The 27,481-nt window shown below is 37.8% G+C and overlaps 3 protein-coding genes across 6 annotated transcripts; all 3 read right to left on the reverse strand.

The window, feature by feature from the left end:
- Nucleotides 1-4,364: 4,364 nt before the first annotated feature.
- Nucleotides 4,365-6,353, reverse strand: LOC147565526 (putative protein phosphatase 2C 24). Its single transcript, XM_086651999.1, has 3 exons — nt 5,196-6,353; nt 4,958-5,063; nt 4,365-4,826 (listed from the first exon to the last, which is right to left on the reverse strand). Exons 1-3 carry the CDS (start codon nt 6,000-6,002, stop codon nt 4,489-4,491), a joined length of 1,251 nt encoding a protein of 416 aa, XP_086508125.1. The 5' UTR covers nt 6,003-6,353; the 3' UTR covers nt 4,365-4,488.
- Nucleotides 6,354-13,565: 7,212 nt separating this feature from the next.
- Nucleotides 13,566-17,054, reverse strand: NDP1 (Tetratricopeptide repeat (TPR)-like superfamily protein). The gene is made up of 11 exons (XM_086652004.1): nt 16,521-17,054; nt 16,332-16,405; nt 15,800-15,846; nt 15,567-15,711; nt 15,403-15,450; nt 15,006-15,210; nt 14,840-14,901; nt 14,628-14,728; nt 14,263-14,317; nt 14,124-14,171; nt 13,566-14,031 (listed from the first exon to the last, which is right to left on the reverse strand). Exons 1-11 carry the CDS (start codon nt 16,829-16,831, stop codon nt 13,856-13,858), a joined length of 1,272 nt encoding a protein of 423 aa, XP_086508130.1. The 5' UTR covers nt 16,832-17,054; the 3' UTR covers nt 13,566-13,855.
- A 757-nt stretch (nt 17,055-17,811) lies between these two features.
- On the reverse strand, nt 17,812-26,181 carry LOC147565528 (pumilio homolog 1-like). 4 transcript variants are annotated; one of them, XM_086652001.1, is made up of 10 exons: nt 25,035-26,181; nt 22,101-23,647; nt 21,877-22,018; nt 21,690-21,797; nt 20,504-20,716; nt 20,286-20,396; nt 19,504-19,698; nt 18,876-19,050; nt 18,337-18,412; nt 17,812-18,224 (listed from the first exon to the last, which is right to left on the reverse strand). In XM_086652001.1, exons 1-9 carry the CDS (start codon nt 25,569-25,571, stop codon nt 18,366-18,368), a joined length of 3,075 nt encoding a protein of 1,024 aa, XP_086508127.1. In that variant the 5' UTR covers nt 25,572-26,181; the 3' UTR covers nt 17,812-18,224; nt 18,337-18,365. The 4 variants fall into 4 exon arrangements, with proteins under 4 accessions (XP_086508127.1, XP_086508126.1, XP_086508129.1 ...); XM_086652000.1 differs by having other exon boundaries at nt 18,331-18,412; XM_086652003.1 differs by lacking the exons at nt 20,286-20,396; nt 20,504-20,716 and having other exon boundaries at nt 25,035-26,170.
- Between the last annotated feature and the right edge of the window lie 1,300 nt (nt 26,182-27,481).

Genomic DNA, 27,481 nt, shown 5'->3' on the forward strand with positions numbered 1-27,481 from the left:
CCTTTTTGCAGATCTACCACACCTTCGAAGGTCTGGTTCATCACGAACCAGACTTTTAAGGTCTGGTTCATCACGAACCAGACCTTTAAGGTCTGAGGAACCAGATCTCCGACGAAGGGAAAACCCCTTCGCCGGAGGTTTCAGAGAGAGAAAGGAGTGAGCACTTTTTTTTAGGTTAATGGTGGTCGGTCGGAATTTTTACTCCGGCTGGCAACCATTCGTAGAAGAAGAAGAAGAAGGTGAGGTGGTGTGATGGAGGAGAGATAAGGTGAAGTGGAGGAGAAAGAAAGAGGTTATGTGGCTTTTATGTCTTTAACCTGTTTTTAAGAAATAATTCATTTTTGACCCCGAGGATAATTTCGTCAAAATTTAGCCCTTTGGGTTCAAATCGTACTGTCTGACACTTATGGGGGCCAAAACGGTGAGTTGGTCACAAATTGGGGGCCAAAACAGAATTAACCTATAATAATAATAATATCCACTACACATCTTGTCTATGGATTCAAATGTCTTGAAATGTGCATAACGACATTTTGTCTACGGGCAAATGTCCTAAAACGTTTTTAAATGTCCAAGAAATATTTTGTCTACGAATGTCCCCCAATGTCCTGAACCACTACCATCACTTAAGTATAACTTTCATTATGGTTATACCAATTGTAACGTTGCAAGTATAAATTCCCCCCAAAATAGTTGTAAATAAATATGAGGTCCCAAAAAACGGGATAGTCTGGATCATAATATAATTTTTTTTTGATGAAATGGATCATCATATAATTGAGACCAGTCAGAAATACCACTTCTGTTTTGGAGTAGGGTATTATCAACCATCACAAACCAACGCCCATTTACTGTTTGGCAAATTTTCAAGTTTAAACAACATTTTTCTGCATACCAAAACAAAAAGAGATTATAAGCTTCTTCTTCCTCCTCTTTTATTTGTTTGTTATTTAATCCGCTTACTACAAAATTCCGCAAAAAAATTTGATGTGCCTCAACATCTATGCACTGTCACCAAGTACTTGCTTGCCTGCTTTTTCGCTTTGTATTCATTATCTTACTATCTCATATGATGCTTGTTATTTTTTGTTCTTGTTTGAAACTGACTCGATGACTCTTCTGAATAAGATAGATTCAGTATCAGACATACAGTTAGTAAAGGTATACAATATTTCATGATTATACAAGATAACCTTCCGAATTTTTAGATGTACTTATTTTTATTTGTTTCTAAATAATTGTTGAATTATTTGGTCCCCAACAGGGACGTAAAGTTAACAAATAGCTTAATCTTACAATAAGGAAGAAATTCTAAGTTTCTTTTTATCAATTTATAACAATTGGATCGTTCACTTTTATTTATTCTTTGAATATTTGATTTGATAATCCATCAACTAATCAACAATAAATAGGATTTTATTTTGTTTTTAATCTATTAAGTTATTATATTGAAAATTAGGATGAATTGTGTTGATTTTTTTAAAGCTTATGGTATAAAATAGTCTCACATTCGTAAAGGGAATTGTTATGAGTAATGACCTGACAAATGATATATCTAGGGCTCTTTAATCTTGTAGTCATGTGCCAATCGTGTTCGAGTCAGTCACCCACAAACTTAATATAGCATTAGATCTAGCGTCACACTTGACATGGTCGTGTGGTGCCCCAGTGCGGGCAGGGCGCCCGCACTGGGCCCCCCACTGGTAGGGGCCCATGAATTTTCCTTTTCCTGTTATAAGGTCCGTCAGATTATGTGGGAAATTGAGTTGGAACTCGGGAGTTTTCAAAAGTGTTTCTCTCTCTACATAACCCATTAATTTGTAGGCTTAATTGAAGGGAAGTTTGTTTCTCTCTCCGTATTCTATTGGTGCATCACTGGATGTGGGGAAAACCTACCATAACTCCACTTTCTATTTCTCTCTCCCTATTCGTATAAATTCCTCTGACACACCCTGTGCTATCCATTAAGAATTTTCCATTGAGTTTTTATTTTCAGCATCTGCGGCACAAGTATGCACAAAATTACATTTCTTCCCAACTCTATACGTGTTGCCATCACTCATTTGACCAATGTAAACACTCCACCCACAACTCAGTTCTTTACACCTGTACTTCAACATCTTCTTCTCATTCTTCACTTGTTTGAATGTGAAATGATGAGAGATGGCATATGACCTCATGAATGATCTTGCCTCATGAATGGTTGGCCACATCATGCCTGTCACCAGTTGCTTCCCAACTTCTCTTTCGTCCTCTACCTCCTCGGTCATGTACATATTCTGAGTCCCTTCAACAAAATTAGAATAATCATTGAATCTTGAGTCATATTCATCATCACCCTCTGATGAACTCATACTCTGATAACCTTCTTCAGGATCAACATTCTCACCTAAGTTATTCTCTTCCCCTTCTTCACTGGGATGATCCTTGTCCCCTCCTTCAGTTCCTTCTACTATGATCTCATCTCCCCCACCATCTGTCTTAGTATCTGTCTCTATGTATCCTCATTAGTAGACATAAACTGATCCTAATCAAAGTTAGCCTAGTCAGGGTCATTTCTTGTTTGGCCCCTACATCTTGTTCCATTTGGCTTCTTCCTATCTCTCCTGCACCCTCTTCCTGGCTTGGATCAATTCCTGTTTGACCCCTAATTCCTCCTCCACTTGGTCTGATTCTCTTCGGGCTCCAACCTCCTCCTCGATTGGATCAATTCTTGTTGCCCCCCCCCCCCCATAAATCTTCCTCCATTTGATCAACTCCTGTTTGACCCCCCAAATCTCCATCCATTTGATCAACTTTAGTATAGCTACCTACGTCTTCCTTCATTCGATCAATTTCTGTGTCTTCTCCAAAATCTATATCTGGTTGATCAATTTTGGTTTGCTGATCACCAAAATCTTGTTCATTCTGATTAATTTCTGGTGGTCTAACTTCTGAATTTGAATTCGACCAATCTGTTGAAGTCGAAGATGAATCACCTCCCATTCGCCCCTAAATATTGTGGGCCCCTATTTCTCAATTGATCATCTCTTTGTTCCACTACTTGTGGAATTTCTTCCAAACCCACACCAACACCAAGTCGTCTATGACGTGAAGCCACCGCACTATCATCACCAACTGCATGGCCATACCAGAGCTGCCACCAATATCACCTCTTTTCTGTTCAACCTCATCATCAGAATCAATAATAATTAAGATTAGGCCTTCACCTTATTGCTCCTCTGGTCAACATTATCCTTTTGCCCTTCCTTTGTTCCAGTACACTCAACCCTTTTGTTGCAATTCTATCCCTCAACCAAAAACCACCCTTCAACTTGAACCTCTTCTTTTTAGGGGGGTTATGCCATTCGAAGTGTCATTCAAGGTACATAACTAGTGGTGGTGGCGGAACTTCTGGATGTTCAACCATAAGGGAAAAATGGTGAAATCCATCACCCCTTCTAAAAGTTCCAGCCTCAAGAAATATCAGGTTTAGTGTTTCATAGTCTAAAACCAGACCAATAAATGATTTGCTTTGAACAATTACCCACAAATGGAGCACAATAGTTCCCTTCAACAACTTCAACCCTTTGCATGCGGCGTCAAGGAACTTCAAGTATCCACTCCTTCGTCAAAGGAACATCGATGTCTTGGAATATGGTTACATCTCCACCAACGTACTGTGTGTAATGAATATGATTTAAATCGGTGTCATCAGGAAAATAACCACCATAGTGAACCTGAACATCGATCAGATTTTCTATAGGATAACGGCGATGATAGTTGTCGTCCATGGAAGAATTTTGGGTAAACTTAGATCAGAAGATGAACCAGAGTTTTAGAGAGAAGATTTTTTTGAAGAGCGAGAGAGAAGAGTTAGAGAGAGAGAGAGTGTGTGTGAAAGAAATTTGGGTTTAACTCTAAACTGGGTGGGAAGGTGAGGGGTTAATCATCGTTCCAAGAAACGGGGTCGTGGAGAAAAGATCTTGATGACGTCTTAAACATTTAAGGGTCTTAAACATTTAAGGGTCTTAAACATTTAAGGGAAGGATTCGACAACAATGCAGTTGTCTGGCACGCCTGACAACACGGAAGGGTATTCTCGGTAGAGGAAAATTGAATTTGACTATCTTTCAACATTAACGGCGAAAAAGAGGCTATATGGATATTTTTGATAAAATAGGAGGCTAGGCGGGAAGCCAAAGTGGGGAGCTATTTGGAAAATAATAGCTATATATATCAGGCAAGATTTTAATATTAGTCTTCTCTCTCTTGTCATCTTAAGCTTTATATTTATTATTTTTTCATATATTTTTTATTCATAACTTACTATCCTAAAAAAAATAATGTATTATTCTTTATTCATAATGTATTTGCCCTAAAAATTGAAAAACTAAAAATTGATGTAATATAATTACAATATAGTTAAAGCACCCAAAGGAAACAGCAATTCGCAGGCTTCCAACTTGTCACAAAACGAAATAAACTAAACAAAAAAAGAACTATCAATTACTTGGTTTTCCTGAGATCAACCACTATTACACTAACATTATCTGTACTATGTCTAGCCAAAGCCAACTTCGTCAACAATAACGCCGCGTCCGAACAACCTTTATCAGAACTTTCAACGTTGGTCAACGTATCTTCCTTACCGTTTTCAGATACGGTCAACTGCGTATCCGCTCCTTGACTATTTAAGCACATCCGCACGATATTACAAGCTGTGTCGTTGGATACTACATCCCATAAACCATCACATGCTATAATCAAACATTCATCCTCAGCCGTTCGATCTGTTATTGTGATCTCTGGTTCCGGAATAACGTACGGTTTCAAGTAATTATCACCTGCATTATTTTCCAGCTATCTAATCAAAACTAGATCGGATCTCGATAAAATGAACATGCGCCATGAACGGAGTTAGAGAGAGAGAGAGAGAGAGAGAGAGAGAGAGAGAGAGAGAGATCATGGCGATTACCGATTGCTCTGGACATCGCAAGAACACCAAGAACACGAGCACCGTCCCAATAGATCACACGACCACCGGAGTTTTGAATTCGAAGAAGTTCGTCTGGTCGATCTGGCTGTTTAAAGAAAAGAACCAGAATATCAGAATCAAAATTGAGTTTCTAGGTATCAATTCGATTGAATTCTAGATCTCTAATGGAAATGTTACGTGATTTCTGTTAAAAAATCGACCAGGCAAGAGCTTGGACCTTATGATCGATTGAAATGGCGATAGCTTTGCCGGATCGACAAAGTACGGCACGAGAATCACCGCAGTTAGCGACAATAATCTTATCAGGAGTTAAGATCGAAACAACAGCGGTTGATCCAACGGCATCGCATTTAGGAGTTTGCAGTTCACAACGACAATTAGGGTTCAGTTCTTCTCCTCCATTATTTCTTCTTAAAACCTCTTTATCCATACGATTAAAGCTTCTTTCCATCGTGGTTTTCCACTCAAAACTTGATGATGATGATAATGATTCTGAGTTTTCAATCTCTTCTTTAACTAGTTGATGCAACCGATCTCTGCAATTCATAGCCACATGAGAACATCCATGGCCATCATAAACACCAAAATAATGAAATCTCACCGGAGTCTCAGAAGAATTACTCCGACTAAATGATGGATAAATTGATACGGCATCTTCCATATCTCTTCTCCAACCACAAATTGAACTCATACCGAACTTCGGACATCGATCTGAGATCAGATCTTTACCTGTAACTGTTACTGTAGATAGAGAAATAGAAGGAGAAGTTGATACTACCTCAACTGATGACTCATTCGAACTAGAATTCGAGTTCTGAGAATCATCATCAGTTTGAGAATCATCATTTTCCTTCTGATCAATACTTATTTTCCGACGTGTTCTGCTCGTAGAAAATTCACCAGTACCGGTGATCAACTTTAACTTCCGAATCTCCATTCTTTTCCGTCGTGCTGCTCGTGAAACCGGTTCCGTCTTCATCTCCGATTTACTTTCACTAACAATTTCAACACAGATCTCCGCCATCACTGATCTGAATAATCTCCGACGAAGAAATCTCTCTAGAAATCAGTTCTTCAATTCTTTGATCTCGAAATCGAAATTTGAAGTTTCGGAGCTTTAAAAGAAGAAAACAGAAGAACCAAAATTCTCTATGAAGTCCCTGTAAAATACATATATATTACTATACGTCCTTAATATTAATTCCAACGAGGGACCGATCTGAAGAAATTTAGCAAATTAGCCCTTCTACACAGAGAAAGGAGGCTCTTGGGCAGCTGCCCGTTACCTTGACGGGCAGATTCAAACACGCACAGATAATTTTTCTCAGCAAACACGAATCCATTCTCACATCTCATCCCTTCATTTTATAATATCAACTTTCTCTCTCTACGTAAAAGTACAACACGTACCGAGATACGTATCAAAACTCCTCCTACACATGGACCAATAAGAATCAAACACGAATGTATATTTCATTTTTCCAATTTTACCCTTACCTTTTGTATTATTTTACAGAGTTGAAGTGAAGACACGTGGAAAAGATTTGGTATTGAGATTATAACTCCCAAAAGAACAGGCCTACCTTTTTCTATTCTTCCAGCTGTGAGTTTCAAAGTTTCTAATGAAACGTGGCAAGTTTCAAATATTAGTGGGCTCAGAGAGGGCCCAGATGTTTATATTCACTGAAATCTAAAGGAAATGTGGAAGATGCATATGGTTGTTAGTTGACATGTGTATGAGGGTAGTATCACATTTGTCAGACTACTTCCATGCCATCCGCCAACTTGTTTTGAAAAGAAATTGGGTTCATGTCGCCCACGAGGGTCTTTTTTATCACTTTTTTTTTTTTTTTGAAAATTGTCTATGAAATATGATCAACAATAGTCATTACATTTGTCATTGATACATCAAGAGGTGATAAGTTCGATAACCGTTCATTCAAATTCTTACAAGACCCGGCTTATAGCGCAACTGAACTATGACCTAAAGTCCAACTACATTATTTATACCCTAATAGTCCTAATTCAAATAACTAAAGATTTCACCTTTTCTGACATTCGAATTTGGGACCTCCAAGACTTTCTGGAGTTTATGTCAACACCTTGGAACCACTTGGACTACCAATTGTAAGACTGATCTTTTCTATCACCACATTTCAAATAGAATACTTTGGAAATCCAAGATTAGGAAAGTGAGAAGTTACAAATCCTAGACACTCTCGTACCAATGTCACAAGAGAGGAGGTATACTATTTAGAGTATATTTTTTTTATTCAAAAGACTTTTAAAATTTATCTCTAAATATAGTTTTCAAAGTTAACTCGATTGAGAATATACCTCTCAAATTTATTTTAGAGGGTAAAAATTACACATCTCCAACTTATCTCTAATGTTGAAATTATAGAACGGTTTATGTATACCTGACACAGAATATACCCTCGTATTATATATTGTCGAACAAGAGGATACATGCTAGGGGAAAGGAACAACTTAAGATTATGAATAGATAACATTAATTGCATATCGAGTTATTTCTCTACGCATGGGCTAGATACTTGATCAATAGATAACATAAGTTTATGCAAAAATAAATAACTATAAGTCGAGGTTTTACGAAATTGAAGCCTTATTCATAATAAAAAGTACAATATTCAAGTCTTAAATATTTCTTGTCAATTGTTTTGGTACACATGTTCACAAACTTAACAATAACCTTATTCTCATAACTTATTGCCGATTGGTTTGAAGTTGGATATTCACGAACTTAACAATAATTTTACATGGTAATATTGTAGTCATTAGATTTTGGATTATATTTGTTTCTATACATTCAGTCACCCTAATATTTCCATGTGAGGTTGATCATTAGTGTAGCATTGGTCATTAGTGTAGCGCTTCCAATTTTTTGAATTTATCCGATTTATAACAATAGAAAAATGTCGTACTCGGGATAAAGGTGGGTAGGTGACATCAATTATAAGCAGATTAGATAGTTCCTCTATTATTTCAAACAAGTATGATATTTTGGTGTGCTTTTTCTACATCGGTCTATCTTATTATCTGGGTATCTACATCTACAAAAGGGAAGAGAGAGAAGCTCTTGGCCTTTCAACAAAAAAAAAAAAAAAAAAAAAGAGAAGATCTTGGCCAAGAAGCGGATTCAAACATTATTATGGTAGAATTCATACCTCACCAGATACATACTTCACATTTTAATATATTGTCCAATAATTTGGGTTTCATTTATTGTGATATAGAATTCAAAATTATTGGGAAACTTTTCCACCAACACATGAAGATATTTTTGTATTAGTTGAGTAGGAATATATTTTCCAACATAAAGTTTCTAGTAAAGTAGTAGTTAAGTTGATGGCCTAACATTTTCAATTGATTATATATAAGGGAGTATTATATGATTAAAGTTTGTAGGATCTCAATAGTTTGATTCAAATTCAAAGTTGATTTAAATTCAAGCGGAAAGAATAGTGTGTTAATTTAAATTCAAACGGAAAGAATAGTGTGTTAATTTACATGCTACATTGATTTATCTTACGGGGGCTAAAAAAAACACAGACAATTTTATTTTAATCTCCTTATGATGGGTTTGATTTTCCATGGTGCCTGAGTTGGGTCACTCGAGCATGCATTAATAACTTTCAACGCATCATCTTCAATAGTGTAATCATAGTCAGTCCGAGAATACTCAACGTCATAGAAAGTGTCAAGTTTGTTGTCTTTGTTTCCGCGTCCAACGCCGAATATGTCCATGCGTGTAATGTGATTGTTATTATAAAGTCTCCATCACCATTCCTACAAACCGCAGTCAGAGGTGCTCGTCCAACCATGAAAGTAGCATCAAAGTTGATTTTGAGTTTGTCTTGATTTGGCAGGATCCAATTTTGTGTTGGCAGATGGAAGCTCTCTCCATTAAGTGCCTCTAGATTTGACTTCGAGCATGAGAAATCATTTAACAAGGTCTAGGACTCTTGAATGATTTTATATCTATTTGGAAATGTACCTTTGATTTGAACACACATTTATTACGAGCATTTCATAAACACCAGGATATATAAATCCGAAGTGCTATAATCTCCTCTTCTTCATTACCTACTATCCATCGGCATAATAACTCCGAAAATTAGTTTTCATCACTTTCAACCCATCAGGTTTATCGTTTGGGTTATCGAAATTTCTCCCGCCGCTCTACCTTTTCGTAATAATTGGTTCAAATCCTCATCTTCTTCTTTCCAGAATGCACACGAGATAGTTTATAATAAAGCCTAAGATTGATTTTTGAAAGATACTTGTTGTATTTGAACTTTAGTTCATGGAGATAATTAAACGGGAAATATATAATTAATCCCATAATTAATCCCTTGCTAGAGAAGTTGACACGTGTCTAGACATATTCACATGGACTATGTCATGGCATATTTACACGTGGTGGACTAACTATCAAGGAACAATTATTGTTAATTTTCAGGTCAGAATTAGACCAACCATTAAACTTTGATTAACACTTAAGCACCATTTAATTATGATTTAATATATTAAAGAGGTAGTCAAATTTGAAAGCAAAAGTTAACGAATTAAACAGACATCACTACCATCCAAACCGACTTGGATTGTTTCACCAGTGGGTAGGTTTTGATTGGGGTAGGTATTTTTGGTTGCTTATGTTTTCTATAAGTGTTATGGGGCAACTCATAGCTCAGTTTTCAGTTGGTAATGTATTTACTCTTCAATTTCGGAGGTTCGATTCAAAACAGAAGTGCAATCCATGATTTATTCAACTTCAATTATAAAGGTACAAATAAATTAGTTAGATGGGTTCAGGGTTTAGGTCATTAGTTTAGTTAGACTTTAGACTAGTAATTTAATGTGGGTTGTAAACCAGTTCGGTAAGACTTTGAATTCAATGATTATCGTGCTTTATCACATCTTATTGACGTATATTGCTTTTGTAATGTAATAACTATTGTAGTCAATATAAAAGAAAACAATACTATGTGCCCGATAAACATAGCCCGAAATGGTTCGACGAGAATTATTTTTTTATGCACATCAACATTTTTTGCTAGGTCCGACCATTTTGGTTGGCCAAAAATAGTATTTCCTATGTATTTCACCTAAAAATGGCTAAAGTCAGTGTTTTCTTTCCCCTCGCTTTGCGACACGATTGATTTATATTTATCGAGATGATCCATCAAGTTCAGTTGAGGTTACACCTCAACCATTTCACCAGGGAGTATGTCCCAGATTCCTGCAAGTCGTCTTCATTGTTGAAGGATATTTACTAAGGCTCACTAGGGGTCTTGATACAGTTCGTCATGTCATCTTGTTGTCGAACATGTTGGTCACGGAGGCGTCATCACCTTCACCTTAGTGCGTCCATGTTACCTTTTCTAGTTGTGCAATTGTATCTACCTTCTCATGTCAGGGTTTAAGGTATCGAGCTGACTCATGCGAACTTCTCCTCACGACTTCGAAACACCGCAGGTCTCCTACCAGAGTTGGGCCAGAACCACCTTTTCGTTTGCCTATATTTCAATGGAGGGTTCACGACACTTAGGAGACTCACAATGACCTCGCATGACCGGGTTTAGGTGGCATAGCTCTTTTGTGGTCCCTTCCTTAATGGCTTTGGCGAGGACTTGCTCTTGTATCAACTGTTCCTATACGTATAATTCTAGACCGATCAGCTAACTTCTTCGACTGGTCAGGGTCGAGCAATATTTGGCTCAGCAGAAACTTCATAACCACACTCCGGAGATATTTGATTTTATGTGTAAAACCCAAAACTATAAGGTAGAAGAAACCAACTTGATAACAACTGTGCCAATAACCCTTGGTTGGAGTGGTAAGAGGTACAATCTTCCTCCTAAAGGTCAAGGGTTCGGGGAACACGCTGAACAATTCGAAAAACCTTGATAACGACTGCAACAAAAGGACTATTCATAAAACTAGAAGAATTAGTGCCAACAACTAATGGTTTACTAAGTTGATGTACTTTATTTTTTCACTGTCATGATGTGACTCATCTGCATTGAATTTGAGTTGTTTGATTGGGAAAACCTAAAATCAGCCATTTAGATAAGTCAGATACCAAAACAAATAATTTAAATTTTGATTACATTCAGTTCAAATCTCGAGTCAGATTTTAGATCTTACTTTAACATAATAAACTACTCGTCATATAAAGACAAGCCCAATATGTAGAGATATTGATCAAGAAAAAAGAAACTGTGAAGTCCAAGTTTTTTTTTTGAGAAGACTGTGAAGTCCAAGTTGGTAAGGGTTCTCGGAAAGGGCAATGTGTGATTGCTTTACTGCAGGTATATAATTTTAGGCCACGATTTTGGGACATAAAGAAAAATCTCAAGAGAATAAAGATTTCGGTCAATCGGATGTGACCTAAGGGAAACTTCACTTTGAGCCCAAAAATTGATTCTTTCAATTTTTACTCCCTAATCTTCATCTCCTTCTCTCATACCCTCTCTCATGTTCATCCTTTCTCTCTCTATCACTTTCTTAAAAAACACAACTTTCTCAATGAAATTACAGCTCTTTGTTTTGCTCTTGACCAAATTTAGAATAGAAAACAATATTAGACAATACAAAATTTCGAGTAAGTAAACCAAAAGAAATAGAGAAAAAAGGACCTCCAAATTTGAACCCTAGAAGCAATCATGTGAGAGGATTCTAATTTTCCAGATCTATAAGCGACCTCTCTCTCTCTCCCTCTCTCTCTTTCTCTCTTTCTTTCTCTCTCTCTCTTTTACAGTTAAACTGCTTCAGATCTAGTCGATTTCCTCCGGCGAAGGGTCCTTCCTACGCCAGAACCCGTTAAGGTTTCTTTTATAGCATCTCTCTCTCCTCTCTCCCTCTCCCTCTCTCTCTCTCTTACAGTTAAACCGTTCGTGGTGGTGGTGGTGGTGCGAATGGGGTCTATGGTAAGATTTGGTGGTGCTTAGTGTTGGTGATGCGGTGGTGGTGTGGTTTTTGCGGTGGAGTTTAGTTATGGTGATGGTTTGATGGTGGGGGTGGTGTGGTGGTGGTGCGACTGGTTTTTTGGGTAAGATTTGCAGGTTTTTCAAGAAGGTGTTGTGGTGGTGGCGTGGGCTCTGTGGGGCGTTTAGTGATGGTGGTAGTGTGGTGGTGAAGAATGGGATTGTGATTAATGGTGGTGGTGGTGGGTTTCATGGTATATTGTGGTGATGGTGGGGGAATGTTTTGTGGTATGAGAAGATGGTGGTTTTTGTGGATGGCACATGGTGGCTTCTTCGTCGGGACAGTGGGTGCTCGCAGTGGTGGTGGTTTTTCTGTGGTGGCGCGGCTTTCCGGTGATGGTGGTGGTTTTCCGATGATGGTCACGGTGGTTCTTTTAGTATTAGTATAGTATTTTTGTCGACCTTTAGGGTCTTTTCATTCTCGATCTTTAGAATCTTTTCATCTTTCAACCTTTAGGGGCATTTTATTGAGTCGGTGTCGAGTCAATTTCTTTCTCTTTATGAGGCACTTTACATTTAAAGGTATGTAACTCTCATGAAGTTTTCAGAGGAGAGAAATAAGTATTATCATCCATGTAACATTGTGATTTAATCACTTGTGAATGAAAATGGTTTCGCATGGTTTAAAAAAAAAAAAGTTGAACCCTAGAAATGACTAACCCTAAACGAAGACCAACTCCTATCCATGAAATGGAGAACTGATTTGACCCCTAGAAATGATTTGAACCCGAGAAAATGAAATTTCAAGTGATTAACCTGTAAATGACTAACCCCCAAAAAAGAACATTTTTCTCCCAATCCATCAAATGAAATGAAGAAGAACTCCTCAACGATTAACCCCAAAAGAGAAAAGATACAAATGACCTACGAAAATGAAATCAAATTGGTGCCCTAGTTTGTTACATGAAACCAGGCTAATCCAGATTTGAAGGAATCTAGTTATGTGATTTTAATGGAAGTAACCCTTAAAATAAAATTTAGGGAGGTGATAGCAAATTAGCAAGGTAATGTTTAGTTGGGAATGATGCAGGCCAAGAATTGATGATGAACGACTCAAAAGGAACAAGAGAGAGAGGATAGCAGTGAGTTAGAGAGGAGAGGAGAAGAAAAGAAAAAGAAGAGGTGGCAATGGTGGTCGGAATGGTGGTGGTGGGAAGTTGCAACGGTGAATGTGATAAAGAAGATGAAGATTAGGGACAATGTTTAATCGTTTTTAGACTAAAATAAAATATGCCCACGAAAATATACAATAAGAACATAAATTTCTTAAAGAATTTATTCTCAGAAGATTAATCTTTATTACCCAAAATCGCGGCCTAATTTTATTAACGGTTCTCTAAATCAATTTAAGATGGCCCGTTCTCTAAATCGATTTAAGATCGCCAATATAAGCAAAATCGTACTTCTGAGTAAGACCTTTTTTACACTTGGGAAGTGATGGTACCTTATTGCAAACTACAGTCCAATTACTCCAACTTTCTTCTTGTTCTTTTTTTCTGTTGAAAGAACTCCAACTATCTTGAATACACATGGTTAATCATGCAATCTTCAAAATATAAAAAGTGGCAAGTAAAATATTTGTTATAGCTAAAGTATAACTTATTAAAATTTAAGTGGTATGATTATACAACAGGCTTCTTTGTAGAGAACTGCAAAGTGGTGCCACGAGATGCTCATCCTTGCATCTTGCTGATTGGAAGTTGCAGAAGTCTTTTCATTTGAGTATTTCAACCACTAGAGAGACTCCATTAATACAAGAGCTTGCTTTCAGCCAGCAACTTCTTTTTACCATGTTCCGAATATAGTATATGGCTATATGCTGAGTTCTGAAATTCTCTGATCTTCTTGGCTATACTCCCTTAGATGCTTATAAGACTCTACTTATTCGAGTATCGACAACTGCAACTTTAGTTGGCTCAGAAATCTCAAGTGCTTCAGCTAATGACAGTCGACGATTTCTCCAATTAGCTTCTGCCCACTTCCTCATTTTCTCCCCTTCCACTTTCCTATTCTGTTGCACGCAAAGAATTTCTGCATATCCTCCTTGATTATACATATCAATTGGCCAGATTAGTACTTAGTTTTGTTAATTCTCGTGCAGAATACATAATGGAAAATGAGATGCTTAATGATACCTCTTGCAAGTGCTATTGTATCACGTCTCTGCCCGATTGCATCTTCACCTGCACGATGAAAACGAGAAAGAATCTTCAATTATGGTGAATTAATTATAAATTAGAGCACACCAGGTTGAATAAAAAACATCAACTTTACCTTCTGGCTCCAAGGGAGGAGCTTTCTGCATCTCTATTGCCTTCCTATAGAGTCCCTGCGAAAATGAAAACCTATTAGAGAGACAGATCAAACATGTAAAGATCTTGAACATACCGGTTATAGGAAAGCACAAGCTCATGGACAAACCTAGCAAAATAAACTTAAGGAATCAAGATGTCGTCAAAACCAAACCCTAGGATCTCTTCTATAATGTGAAAATGTATTGGTAAAATTAGCCTGGGGATGCTAATTTTCAAACTACGATCACAATCAAGTTTACCAAATAATTTGAGGCAATAAACACAACATTAAGGTTTTTTTTTGTCACAATTGATATACAAGCATAAGAGAACTGTCTAACCTACCTCTTGAATAAGGATGGAACTGGAACGCTCCAGTTTTGCTTTATGTCTAAACATGAGGGCAATGCATGTCAGAATTACCCCCACTTTGGGATGATGTGAACCTAAATCAAGAAACGAAGTTTGAGAACCACATCAACCTTATGTAGAAGTCAATCAAACGAACTAATTAATTGAATAGATCAAAATTAACATGTCTAACGCAATCAACAAACCATAAAGTTCTTCGGCTTTCGTTAATGCCTTTGTTAGTATCTCCTCGGCATCACCAAAGTTTCTACGAAGTAAAAATAGGGGTGTCAATAATTTCATAATTAAAAGTGATTAGAACCAGAGAATAAAAAGCTACAACCTTAAGTTTGTGATCGAGCAAAAGCATACCCTGAATGTGCTTCAAGTTGTCCTAAAGCACAATTAGCACCCAGTAGAACCTCTGTTGAGGCCATATTACAAGTTCCTAAACTAGATGGATCAGCAAAGCTTTCAGCCTCCGCCACCCCTTTAATCACCTTCTGATAAAACTCCTTAGCCAACGACAAATTTCCATGGCTATGTAAGAATTCCCCATGAGATAACATAGCATTCCCTGTTAACCTCATACTCGATAAATAACATGATTCATAATGGATATATGTATATAGTAAAGCTCACTTCGGTTGAGTGGTCACACCACCAGAGAGACCATGATTTGAATTTTACCATTTCCAAAAAAAAAAAATGAATGTACATATCTATGTATTTATATATAACTCAAAGTTCTCAAAAACAAGCATCATACCTGAAAATCTTTTGTCTTCCTGGTCAGTTCTCCCAAAGAAGGTTTCAGCTAATATACACAAGTAGAATATCATTCAGTCAATCATTTGGTCAACTCATGAACTACAAGATATAAGTTAGACCATCATACAAAGATCGAACTACCAAGAGTTATATGAAACTGACCTTTTTCATGATTTCCTGTAACAAGCTCGACAAGTCCCTTAACGGCTTTAACCCGATGACTTAAAACCTCACTGGTGTCACCATGTTCATGTGTAGTGTTCAAGAGTTGCAAGCATTTATCTGCTATCATCAAGGAAGTAGTATCCTACATATAAGAACAAGTATCTGTAAATTCAAATTCAAAATCAAAACGAAAAATCAATTGAGGTAGAGCACGGGTAAAGATTATTAACCTGTCCAATTTCTAGATTGAGCCCAATTAAACCTTCCATGGCAGCAACTACAATTTTGCAATATAGTATAAACTTCATTACCCATCAAGAGAAAATCAAAATTTTAAGTCTGTAATGCCCCACTCCTTAGCCGTTATCGATATTGTCCCTCCATTTCACACTGAAGCCTGACTATACGATCTTTTGTTCGTAGCGAAAACTCTACTAGCCGACCCAAAAGGGCTCTCGCACTTACTAAGATCATCTCCAATAGTCCAATGTAAATAGATGGAGTTTTAACAAAAATTCTACAAATCTTACATAGCACTCTAAGTTTTAGAGATTCAGTCTCCCATTGGAGATGTTGTAAGGTTGAGGTTCCGAACGGTGTGGGACTACCTACATCCCCACCTTCAGAGACAAGCCATCTTCGGCTCTGATACTATCTCTAACGCACCAAGAGTTTCGCTATTGTTCCGCTTTTGACACCTAGACTCAAGCTCAAAGGTATGGGGTTTTGTTCATTGCAAATATAAAGTAAGAAATAACTTACCTCTAAGATTCAAGGATGAGTTTTTTAGCTCTTGAATTCTCTCAAGTTTCTCCACGGCACTGCTAAAATCACCCCTAAACACAAAGATGAAATTGTTGGATTTTCATAGAGACTAAAAATTCTTAGCAACCCATCATAGAGAAAAACAAAATTGTTGGGTTTTCATATAAACATTGACAAAGCAATTACCTTTCTGATAATAAAGTAGACATAGCGAGAAGGGTAGTTCCTCTGGTGTTCTCCATTGATTCATTATTTGTTGCAGAAAGACACTGCTCCAATACCAAAAGACCTTGGGCATATGACTCATCTGATCTTTGTGATCTAGCATGACTAAGACCGTAGTTTATCATTTGAAGGGATACTGGATCAACATCCGAACTGTAAAATCGAACCAGTAATGGAGAATTAAGTAAGGGTTTTCGAGAAACTAGACTAACTCCGGTGCATCGGACGGCTGAAATTGTCGGATTTATAAATTTTCCGGCTGATCGGAGCATTTCGGCAGGTTGCACAGTTCCCCCCTCTCTCTATGGAACAGTAGAGGTTTTTAGCTGGTGAACGAGTTCGTAGTTTACACGTTTTAGGGCGTTAAACCTATGCTAGCCAAGTGTTTGAATGACTATACCCCTTCATAATCCTTTCCTGGCTGTATGTTTTTTCATCTGAATTTTGGGTCTATGTTTTTCTATCTGTTTAGAGTTGATTAGTGAGATGTTAGTCAGCCACAAAAGTTCCTAATATAATTTTCTAGTTTGTTTTACGATGGATCGTCACGCTACGAGTGAAGAATGTTTCAGAGATCGACAAAGATTTTTCATGTATTTTTAACTTTGTGGAATTTATGTTTATTTATTTTGTAATGTTGCATTTATGTAAGTAAAATAGCACAATTAGTTGTATGACTGTGGTCGAATAACAGTAGTTGGATTTAATAAAGGACAACCATCACCACTCCGGCAGGCCTTTAGCACTTATAGCAACTACTTTTTAAGTCTTTTGACACCACGAAAACTTTGAGAGCTCTTGCAGGATGTTTATCGCAACAGGGTACAAAAGACTTTTTTGTACACTCCAGCAGGACTGCTTAAAGGTTTTCTTAACAATGCTCGAGTGAGGACATCTAGAGATATTTCTAGCCCCAAGCATTTGTACCAACCCATTGCTGGTACTTTAGACGTTTTCAGAGTTTTTGTATGCATTTTTTACTTGAACTGTAAAAACAATGGTGAAAATGGACCAGGGACCATGACCTGCAAGCAGTCACCGGAAGTGTTTGAGGAAACTGTCTAAAAAAACGAGTGCGAAAGCACAAACACCCAAAAAGTTTTCGGAAAGTGCATTGTCGCCATAGTGGGTTCCCAATGTCGTGAGAGTCACCATTCTAACGAGTGGGCTGCCAATTCTGCTAATAGTGTTATATACTAGTGTGAAAACCATAAAAGAAAATACACCAAAATAAGGGCTTATTAAAAGCAGATTAAATATACCAGCATTTTATAAACTGAAAAGAAAAGCTTGTTCACAAACAAACAGAAGGAAGAATGTACTTTTTCTAAGGGAAAATAAAACAAATCCCATAAAATTTATTAACTAACCTCACCCTAAACACCAAAGGCTCGTCGCCAATGGTGACATTTGTACAGTCACGATTTTAACCATCTTACTACTTCATAGTTTTTCTTTACAACCTTAAGAAAACTTTCAACTCATTACTCTTCTGCAAGAGAGATATCAGATGTTTATGATCACCATCTGCGTGCCTGTCTGCCTGATTCTAGGTATATATATCCCTCAAAACTACATAATGTACAATTTCAGCACAAGCAAACAACTTTATTTCCATATCGACTCTTAAGCGTCTGCATATTTATAGATAAGATCAGCTCTTACCTGTTGAAGCAGAGAGATATGAGAGATGAGAGTGAGACAGAAAGAGATGTGTGTGTGTGTGTGTGTGAAAAGAAATGCAAGCGAGTTAGAGAAAGAGAGAGCTCACACTAGCCTCAGTTAGCTGTACAACGAGTTCCTTTCCTATGCCATAGAAGCCTGGTATGTGGACTGCATGCTGATTCTTCTTTCTGCAAGCAAGAGATCGGTTTATGGTTATATTCCACCGAAGAGACCAAAAAAAAAACATGTAATAAGTATATCTGTCCCTTTACACCTCTTCAAAGTTTCAAACAATTGGTTTCTATTCAATTATCAGTTCAAACAAGGTCGATGGTATTTTCAGCAAAGGGTCAAGAATGATAGATCCCTTCGTATGTAGGATACTTTGTTTCACTTGATTTTCTTTTCTTGAAACTTTGAATTTATATTTTTTTTTACTTGATTAATCGACTGAGATAAATCTAAGAGGTACAACATCTCTTGAATGGTAATATGTAGTCACATACCTTCCGTTCTGGGACACTGGACTTCGGGAAAGGGAAACCTTTCAGTTTTTAAAATTGTGCGTCTGTCTGTGACTGTGCATGTGTGTGTGTGTGTGTGCGTGAAGGAGAGAGAGAGAGAGAGAGAGAGAGAGAGAAGATAGAGTACCCCCAGCTGCGACAAGCTTCTCTACACGTGCAACTATATGCTTCCCATAAGTGTACTTCTTCAGGGCATTCAGATGAACCTTAATACGAGACAGAATCAGCTCACGTTGCCGATCGTCACAAGTCTCAAGCACTTTCTGCACGACGTAATTTGCGAACTGATCTTTCATCATTGCCTGAAACCCTCGAACAAAAAGGAAATGATTCAGAAGTCATTCACTATTAACCAAAAAAGAAGATAGAATATCAAAGTCAGGGGTCAGTACCGTTTAACCACAAAATAATATTAGGGGCTACAGGACAACAACTAAAACGGCCTAAAAGATCATAAAGGTAGCACCTTTCTAGATAAATGGATCTATTTGAGAATTGAGAAATATGACATGAAAAGAGCGTAAATATCCCTTCGAGAAACCAAGCTTTAGATTCTTATTCAAATACAGCAAGTTGGGTTTTGGCATATTAAGATGCTAAAACACAGAACGGTAAGATTTTAACTCATCCAGGGGAAGACCCCTGAACTATTAACAGAACAATCTTACCTCAATAAATGATATGTTTATCTTCTTTCACTTAATAAACTTCAAATTTTGATCGTCAAAAATTAGAAAACCTCAGAGTTAACAAACCTGCAGAGGCTCGTTTTCATCGGTAGTACCAAGCATCTCATTTACCAAGATCTGGCGTTCTGCAGGACCACCAAAAGCTAAACACTTCTCCACGACATTGGAGGCAAACTTCTGTTGGCTCATTTGAACTATCTGCCCAGCTAATTGTGTGATTATCTCAGACCGTTCATGAGGCTTTCCATGCTCCAGCACATGCTGTTACAAATAAAACCATATTAGAAACATGAAAACTAGCTTACGAAGGCACATAATGGATTCTTATCGGGAATACTAGTGTGCAATCAATAGCTCACAGATGCGGGTTTTGTACTTCCGTGTGCGATTCAACGATTGTGGGAGAAAGGAGGTCTAACATTCTAAAGCTGACTCGTAGGCTCTATGGAAATCTAAACTTTGGTGATGAAGACAGTAAAACATCAGGTGAACCAGTAATATGTCAGACTCATTCACTGCCAAGTGCCAATCACATCTTAGTTCATGGCAATTGTATCATCTCAAAAACACAATGAACCTGAAAATTAAGTTTAAAGCAAAAAAGAAGTGAAGGAATAAACTCCAGTATTAAATGTATTCTGGCATCACAAGGACTTCTCCCTTTGCGATGGCTGCTATGTCAAAGCTGTACGTGAGGCAACTGTTCAAAGTGTCTCAATTCCTTTTTAAACCCTTTGAACCTAAACCCTAAACTCCTTTACTCTCAACTGTTCAAGCATTCTGAGGAACAGTAGTTCAACAACCACGTGAAGAAGAATGGCCCCTAACGTTTCAAATATATGATGTACCTGAATTACATAATTTCCGTATTGATCTTGTGCCAACATGCAAACAGATTCCATAATCTCATCCATCATGATAAGCTGGGTTTTCGGGTCATCACAATGCTCCAGTACCCTCTGAGGTGATTACATAACATCCAATTAGCATCTAAAGCAGGTTGTTGATATTAACCCTTTGAATGCTTAAACATAGAAACAATAACCAAAACCAACTGAATGCATACCTGTATCACACGACAACCATATGGATGGGTGGATAAGGTAACAACTTGACCATAGAATGATGAGATGATAAAATGAATAGCATCTTGAGGAATGCACTCAATGCACTTCTGAATGACATGATTCCCATTCTGATCACGTACACATCGCATTATATTACCTTCAAGCTCAGCAACCATTTGAGTTTGTTGGTCCAAATCGACGACCTCGATTGCCTGTGTCAGTCACTATCAGTATAAAATCTAGCTCAATAAACAGCTGCTCTCTCATTTCAAGTAGAAACAGGAATCTAGTATTGTAGGAAAATTAGATACACAGAATTGCCCAAACAAAACCTTGAGGTGAAATTGATTCTGCAGGTTGAAGAATGGGTCCTTTATGGAATTTAGGTTAGGGTGTGCGAAATATGGGGACAAACTAAACAGACTGTGAAGGAAAGATACAACACTGATAGAGAAAACAGACGCCAACTTATATTTCGTGTTTTTCTTAAGAATGTAAAACTATCACCGAACTCAAACAATCTGTAGAGTGACAAAGTCATGACATAGATCAGAAACATCACATGATATCGTAACTCGTAAAAGTATTCATGTTCAATGCTTCAAGCCCAACACAAGATTTAACTTGTTCGCTGGCGAATGTTAGATTAACTTGTCTGAAAGGTGAAAGTTAATCTTATAGGAAAACAAATTATAAACCACCAGTAAGTTAACTAATGAAAGAAAGGGAAGAAAAATCAGTAGGATGCTCAGATTTGGACAGTAATTCTCAGATAGTACTAAAAGCACAATCAAAAATACATATATCTGGCAGAGCTAATGGTGGCGTTGGAATCGCTGATCATGGAATAATACAGGAAGCCAAACGAAATTACATGCATACAGAGGACTAGATGCTTCACCACTATCAGACAAGAATGTCGAACTAAGATTTCGGCCAAAAGAACCAAACTGTCTGCATTTTTGGCTAAATACTAATAGTATCTTAGTTGAGCGGAAGTCAGTAGTGATTTCTGGTCATGTGTCCATGGATGTTGAAGAAACAACTGACTTTATACATGCGCATCATGTCTGGCTTGCTAAAAACCAAGAATCACCACTTGCAAAAATATGATAGATAGCAGTAGTAACACTATCGTATTTTGGGTTTTTGAAGAAAACAAAGGAAACAAAAACAGTAATGTACCTTCTGGATCACCCGGCAACCATACATTTGAAGGCTAAGTGCCAACACATGTCCAGTCAGCTTATTTGCAAGTTCTCTTCTCTGAGTTGTTGATCCATGCTCAAAAAACTGTGAAGGCAAGTATTAGTCACGTTTGATAGTTGAAAACCGAGTATAGCATCTCGATAAGCAGCTAGAGTAAAGTTACCTTCTGGATCACATAATTACCAAAAACATCAGTCATTAATGAAAATGCTTGAGGAAAGATTTCGTCGAACACCATGTTCTTCTCTTCTATCGTGGCAGTTTCAAGTTTTTGTTGAATGAAGCGGCTTCCATACTGATCACCACTGCTCAAAATAAAAAGATGCTCTGTCACACGTTGAATGTTTGGATGTAATTAAAACCATAACAGCTACGGCCAGTACGTACCTGAACTCAACAACATGACCAGCAATTTCTGAAAGTTCAAAAGATCTTGTTTTATTGATCTTAAATTCTTCTAGCAATGAGGATGCAAAACTTTCATCCATTTTTCCACCAACTTCTGAGGGCCAAGAACCCATCATACCACCAGCTAAATTTCTAAACCCAGAAGGAAAACGCATGTTTCGCTCATTATGTCTCATTGGACTACCAGGTCCCACAGGAGAATTAGGAAGAACAGGACTTGCCAAGGGGCTTCCAGGATATGACATGCCAAGACCATATGCTGGATTTCCATAGTAACCATGATTCACACCACTAGATTTACCCACGAACGGAAGGGGAAACTGTGATTTTTGAGGTGAAAGAAGTGTCCCAAGGTAAGCGTTCTGGAGTCCAAGCAAATCCAAATACGAATTTCCCATGTAATTTCTATCCATAGATGGATTGTTAAGAGCTGCAGCATATTCAGAAGCCCGTAAGTACTGAACATACAAGGGATCCACCCCAGGTGCTTGAAGACCAGTTCCTGCTGTTTGACCCATCCTGTTGATATTCTGCAATTCTGCTGCGCCCAGAAAATTCGGTCCTGATGGCAACCCTCCTAATGCTCTAGAATCCATGCCAATGGCTGCCATTGCAGATGCTGCAGCAACATTCTCGAACAATGGAGGCAAATTGCCAGTGCCTCTTTGGTTGGCAATCATGGTCGGTAGCACTGGATTTATAGAATACCCACTCAAGTTATAGTTTAGAAGTCCTGAATTGGTACTACCGACATTCTGGTGTTGGGGTGGAGAACCTCCAACACCATTGAGTGATGGTGTAGTGGGCCCTCCAAAGTACAAGTTAGCAGAAGAAACAGCTGTTTTGTGCAGTTCAGCCTGCTCAGTGTTAGCGAAGGAAGAACTGCTCAGATCCACACCGACCCCATTGGCTTTACCTAAATCAGGATAAGATGCCTTAGTTGATTGAGAATTTATATGCATATGCCTGCCATCCAATTTCTTCAGGTATGGATGCTGGTTGACATGGTTTTGACCACCTAGAAGATTGAAATTATTTTGGCGACCGTCATTTTCTTGTTGAATCATGCGCATATGATTTTCTTCATTAAAAACAGCATTTGAAGATAGGCTCATGCCCGACAGAGCAGCTACCAGTTCAGAAGAATCACTCATACCAGATGACACACCATGGTATGAGTTTGGATTGTTACTGCTTCTCTTATCTGAAAAACCAACTCTCCCATCACCCACTGGTGGAAGGCAAGGACTAGGAGTCCTAGCAATAACTTGAGGATCAGGAGTACTGCTTCTTGATAGAGATCCACCTAAAGCTGATGCGTAAGTATGAGAAGCAAAATTTTTTGGCCCACCTATACCCTGACCATTTGCACCTGATTGCAAATTATCTGCAGACGCCAAATCTTGATGGAGTTGTGTGAGCTGGGCTGCAGAAGAACTCAAGGTGTCACCATTATCATTAAAAGCGTTACGACTAGCAGGACGAGAAGCGTGCGCAGAGGCAGGAGTTCCCTGCGCTAAATCATCCTGCATAAAAATCACCCTGTTAGTTCACCATAAAAATCATAAATTTATAGATAAGAAAATGCAAGCATATTTGCAGAGCACAAAAACACAACAGAAGCTTTCCAAAATTGATATTAATATCTTGAAAAGGACAGTGAGCAACTTTAAAACAGATATAAGTCGCATATCATTATCTAGAGGAATAGTGAGATGGTTCTGTGGGCATCAACCTCCTCGACAGGGGGATCATCCAGAAAGCAGTTGCAATCATTTTCAAGCTCTTAGCACTGTCAGAAGGGATCACAAACTTAAAGGAGCAAGTGATCTTGTCTCCTTTTTTTACTTGTACCTCTGTGAGGTAGGATATCATCCTCAATGTGGCAAATACATGAATAAGCTGCCTACAAGTGGTTTTACTGACAGCAGATGAATTTAGTTTAAGAAGAAACAATGCATTTGAAACCCATGTGTGTTCCAAAGAGTGAATCTAGGAACAAAGTGTAATACAAACGTCAACCACTTGCTGAGCCAAGTTAGATGGATTCCACAAGAGAAGCCTGTGCATTTCATATGAAAAGACAGTGCAAACATGCCTCTTTTATCTGGTACCCTACTGATATACCACTTTAAACCACTACATGAAAAGACAGTGCTTCTATGGTTCTTTTCCCATGTAGGAATTAGGAAAGTGCATGAAGGCGGGTGTTGAACAACGTCACGGTATTACTATTAATAGGACTTACCACTTAAGAATAAGGGAAACCAATAAACCTATTCTTCCTTGACTGAAATGCCATGTTATACTAACCGCTTTTTTGGTTATACTAACTACCATTCTGTTTCTAAAACAGCACTACCTAGCAAAAAACAATGGATTCTAACTCCCGTACCACTAGGAAAGTAAAATCGTCAATGTTCAAATGAGAACATGAAATATATAATGCATTTTTTCTAAGTATGCCCATGAATATACAAAGTTCTAACACTAGTAACTCTAGTAGGTCTACAATTGGGGTGCCTTACTGCAAAACAAGATCGCATAAAGATTACGAATCATTCTCATCTAAATTGAACAGTTATCAAACACCATGACTACCAAATTGGCAATTTGTTTTCAACGTCCCAACCATCAGCTGAGTAGCTGAATGAATCATAATTCATGGTTAGTCAAAAAACAATTGATCAAAATAACAACTCTCAGACTAATCAAACATCAGAAACCCTAAATTGTTTCCCAATAATTAAATATCCTCTAAATGAATCAAATACTTAATAGTTCCTTCAATTTGGAAGCTCAAACTTTCGTTCCCTACCGAAGAATCACCAAATACATAAAAAAAGAAACTAGTGTTTGTTATTAGGGCATACATATATACGAAATAAAAACGATTTAAAACAGGGGAACCACCTGAATAATCTCAGCGAAGCTCCTCTGTCTGCCGCCTAGTCCTAAACCAGATAATCCAATCAGTCCATCACCACCCCACTCCGCCGAAGTCTGCTGCTTCCTCAACTCCGCTCCACTCAACTGAAGCGAGAATAACGAGTCGTTAAACCCTTCCTCGCCACTCCGATTAATCTTCCTCCGATCACCAATTCCACCCAAAGTAGAACTCCCACCCTGTAACCTCTGCTCAAATCGCCAGTCCTCTTTGGAACGCAAAGGTGGAGGAAGTCTAGGGTTTAGATTAACGTTTGAGTGGTAGTAAGAATGATAAGCTGGATCAGAACGAAGCTCTTCTTCAGTAAGAGAAGAATCACCTCCACGACTAAACAAACCTCCTATAGCATTTAAAGATCCTTCAATGGTTGGAGGAGCAGAACCACTTCTGTACATATTCATCTCCTTTTCTTGATCATTCGTCTCTTGCCGCCGCTGTAGCAATTTCCCTATCTCTTTTTCTATTTCATCTCCATATGATCTCGTACTCATTTCAGATAACATCTCAAACTACTAAAAACTGAAATTTGAGCTATTCTCCTAACTGGAAGAAACCAAAACTATCTCAAACTGTAACAATTCGATTTTTTTCCATTTCAGCTGAAGAAAAGTTCAATTCACAAAACCAAAACTATTCTCCTAACAAAATCCGATCAATCAATGATCGAGCATCTAAAAAGCATCGAATAACATATTCCGTTATACTAGAAACTACTTTCACTCAAAAATCAACCGATCGGTGAGAAGAAGATAAAAAGTCATGAAATTATTTGGTTCTGAAGTCGATTATATTTGGTTTCAACAATCGATTCAAACAATTTTCACTGATAAAGATGGAATTTTATTAAATTATTCATTTGTTATAGACAGTGAAAGAGAACTTTAGCAGGAAGAGTGAGAGTGATAGAGAAAGACGAAGTTAGAGAGAGAAAGAAGGAAAACTTACTTCTCTGAAGCTGGAATTAATAAGTACTGTTTGAAGGTACCGTTGGATTGATATTTGGACGGATGAGATTGATTAGAGAAGGTGAGATTTTATTCTTGCAAGAACTTTTTAGGGTTATATTACTACAGTTAAATGTGGATTAACGAGTGATTAGGACAACGATGTCTTAACAAACCGAGAGTAACGCGATTTTAAGTTGCCACGTTTTAATATTTTTGGTTAATTATATTGTGACTCCTGATTTATGATCAATAGTCTTTTTGGCCCTCTCGTTAGATGTCTTTTAGTTATCCAAAACTATTATTTATTTTGCTTTTTGAAGATCTTTGTCAAGGGAGTCTTAAACAAAATCACAAGAGTAACATGTTGAACCTCATATTGGTCGGTCTTAACCAGTCAAGAAGTCAACTTGAACGACATATGGTGAAGTCTTGAATACGTACGAGCGGGACTTTAAAAAAATCCAACAAAAGTGAACCAGGAAGAGCTTTGTCAACTCAGCATCTTATCATGACTTAAAAGCCAATGACAGAGTTGATTCGAGTTAGCTCTACCACCTGAGCCGCGGAATATGAGGTCTGCAAAAGTATGGTCGTACCTTCTGTTTTATTTAGGGAAAATGTCGGTCTCCCGGAAGATCAAATATCATAGAATATTTGTTTGCCATATCGAGAAGATATGGTTAAACAAAAATTCTATTAACGACTTTACTACGTGACCTTCATTAAAATCGGCGACCAATCACCGCCGTGCAAACCTATAAAAACGACATTTGTGTTACTCTGAAAAGGGACCCGTTCCTTACACATTCATTTCTCGTTGACTTTTCACCTACAACACTTAACTGACTTGAGTGTCGGAGTGTTTTTGTAGGTGCCCCCCTTTGTTACCGACGACAAGCAAGAACAATCGATCGAAAGTAAGAAGGTCGGTTTTCGGGAAACCGTTTTCCGACATCATCATAACGCAATTCGATGAAGAGAGATTCTCTTTCGATGGCCTTCTTTTTTTCAAAAGGGGTCCAATAGTGGTTTATTCTCTAAAGAGGGAGGATTTGTGTTGCTTCTTCTAACAAGGGACGTTCGGCAAAGAGAAGTTCAGTTTATTGAATTTCGTTTCCATGTTGATTTTGACATCATCATAACCCAATTCAATGAAAGAGGATTCTCTTTCAACGACCTTTCTTTTAAAAAAGTGGCGAAGTCGTGGTTTATTTTCTAAAGAGGAGGATTTGTATTCCCTTTTATTAACAAGGGAGGATTCGACAAGGAGAAGTTCCACTTGTTGGACTTTGTTTCCATGTTCTTTAGTATCGGGGAGCTCTATTGATAAAAGTCTAAAAAATATATTGTATGAAAAATATAAAGTAGATGAGAGAGACAAATGAGAGAAAAAGAAACAAGGGCTATGCCCCATTGGGCCCCGAAAATGTGACCAGCCGCTTGACCCCTTAATTTACATAAATGTC

Source organism: Eschscholzia californica, unplaced genomic scaffold, assembly GCF_041429995.1.
Source record: "Eschscholzia californica isolate CP2 unplaced genomic scaffold, dmEscCali1.0.p SCAF_1, whole genome shotgun sequence".
In the NCBI taxonomy this organism is placed as follows: domain Eukaryota; kingdom Viridiplantae; phylum Streptophyta; class Magnoliopsida; order Ranunculales; family Papaveraceae; genus Eschscholzia; species Eschscholzia californica.

Excerpts from the sequence above, each read along its gene's own strand:
- LOC147565526 (XM_086651999.1), bottom strand. The coding sequence starts at position 6,002 with ATGGCGGAGATCTGTGTTGAAATTGTTAGTGAAAGTAAATCGGAGATG. Across the intron at positions 5,064-5,195 it reads CCATTTCAATCGATCATAAG|CCAGATCGACCAGACGAACT; the intron begins GTCCAAGCTCTT and ends TTCTTTAAACAG. Across the intron at positions 4,827-4,957 it reads TGCGATGTCCAGAGCAATCG|GTGATAATTACTTGAAACCG; the intron begins GTAATCGCCATG and ends AAAATAATGCAG.
- NDP1 (XM_086652004.1), bottom strand. The coding sequence starts at position 16,831 with ATGCTCCGATCAGCCGGAAAATTTATAAATCCGACAATTTCAGCCGTC. Across the intron at positions 16,406-16,520 it reads TCTACTTTATTATCAGAAAG|GGGTGATTTTAGCAGTGCCG; the intron begins GTAATTGCTTTG and ends CTTTGTGTTTAG. Across the intron at positions 14,729-14,839 it reads GAAAGCCGAAGAACTTTATG|GTTCACATCATCCCAAAGTG; the intron begins GTTTGTTGATTG and ends TTCTTGATTTAG.
- LOC147565528 (XM_086652001.1), bottom strand. The coding sequence starts at position 25,571 with ATGTTATCTGAAATGAGTACGAGATCATATGGAGATGAAATAGAAAAA. Across the intron at positions 19,051-19,503 it reads ATGAAAACGAGCCTCTGCAG|GCAATGATGAAAGATCAGTT; the intron begins GTTTGTTAACTC and ends CGAGGGTTTCAG. Across the intron at positions 18,413-18,875 it reads GAAGCTTGTCGCAGCTGGGG|AAAGAAGAATCAGCATGCAG; the intron begins GTACTCTATCTT and ends TCTTGCTTGCAG.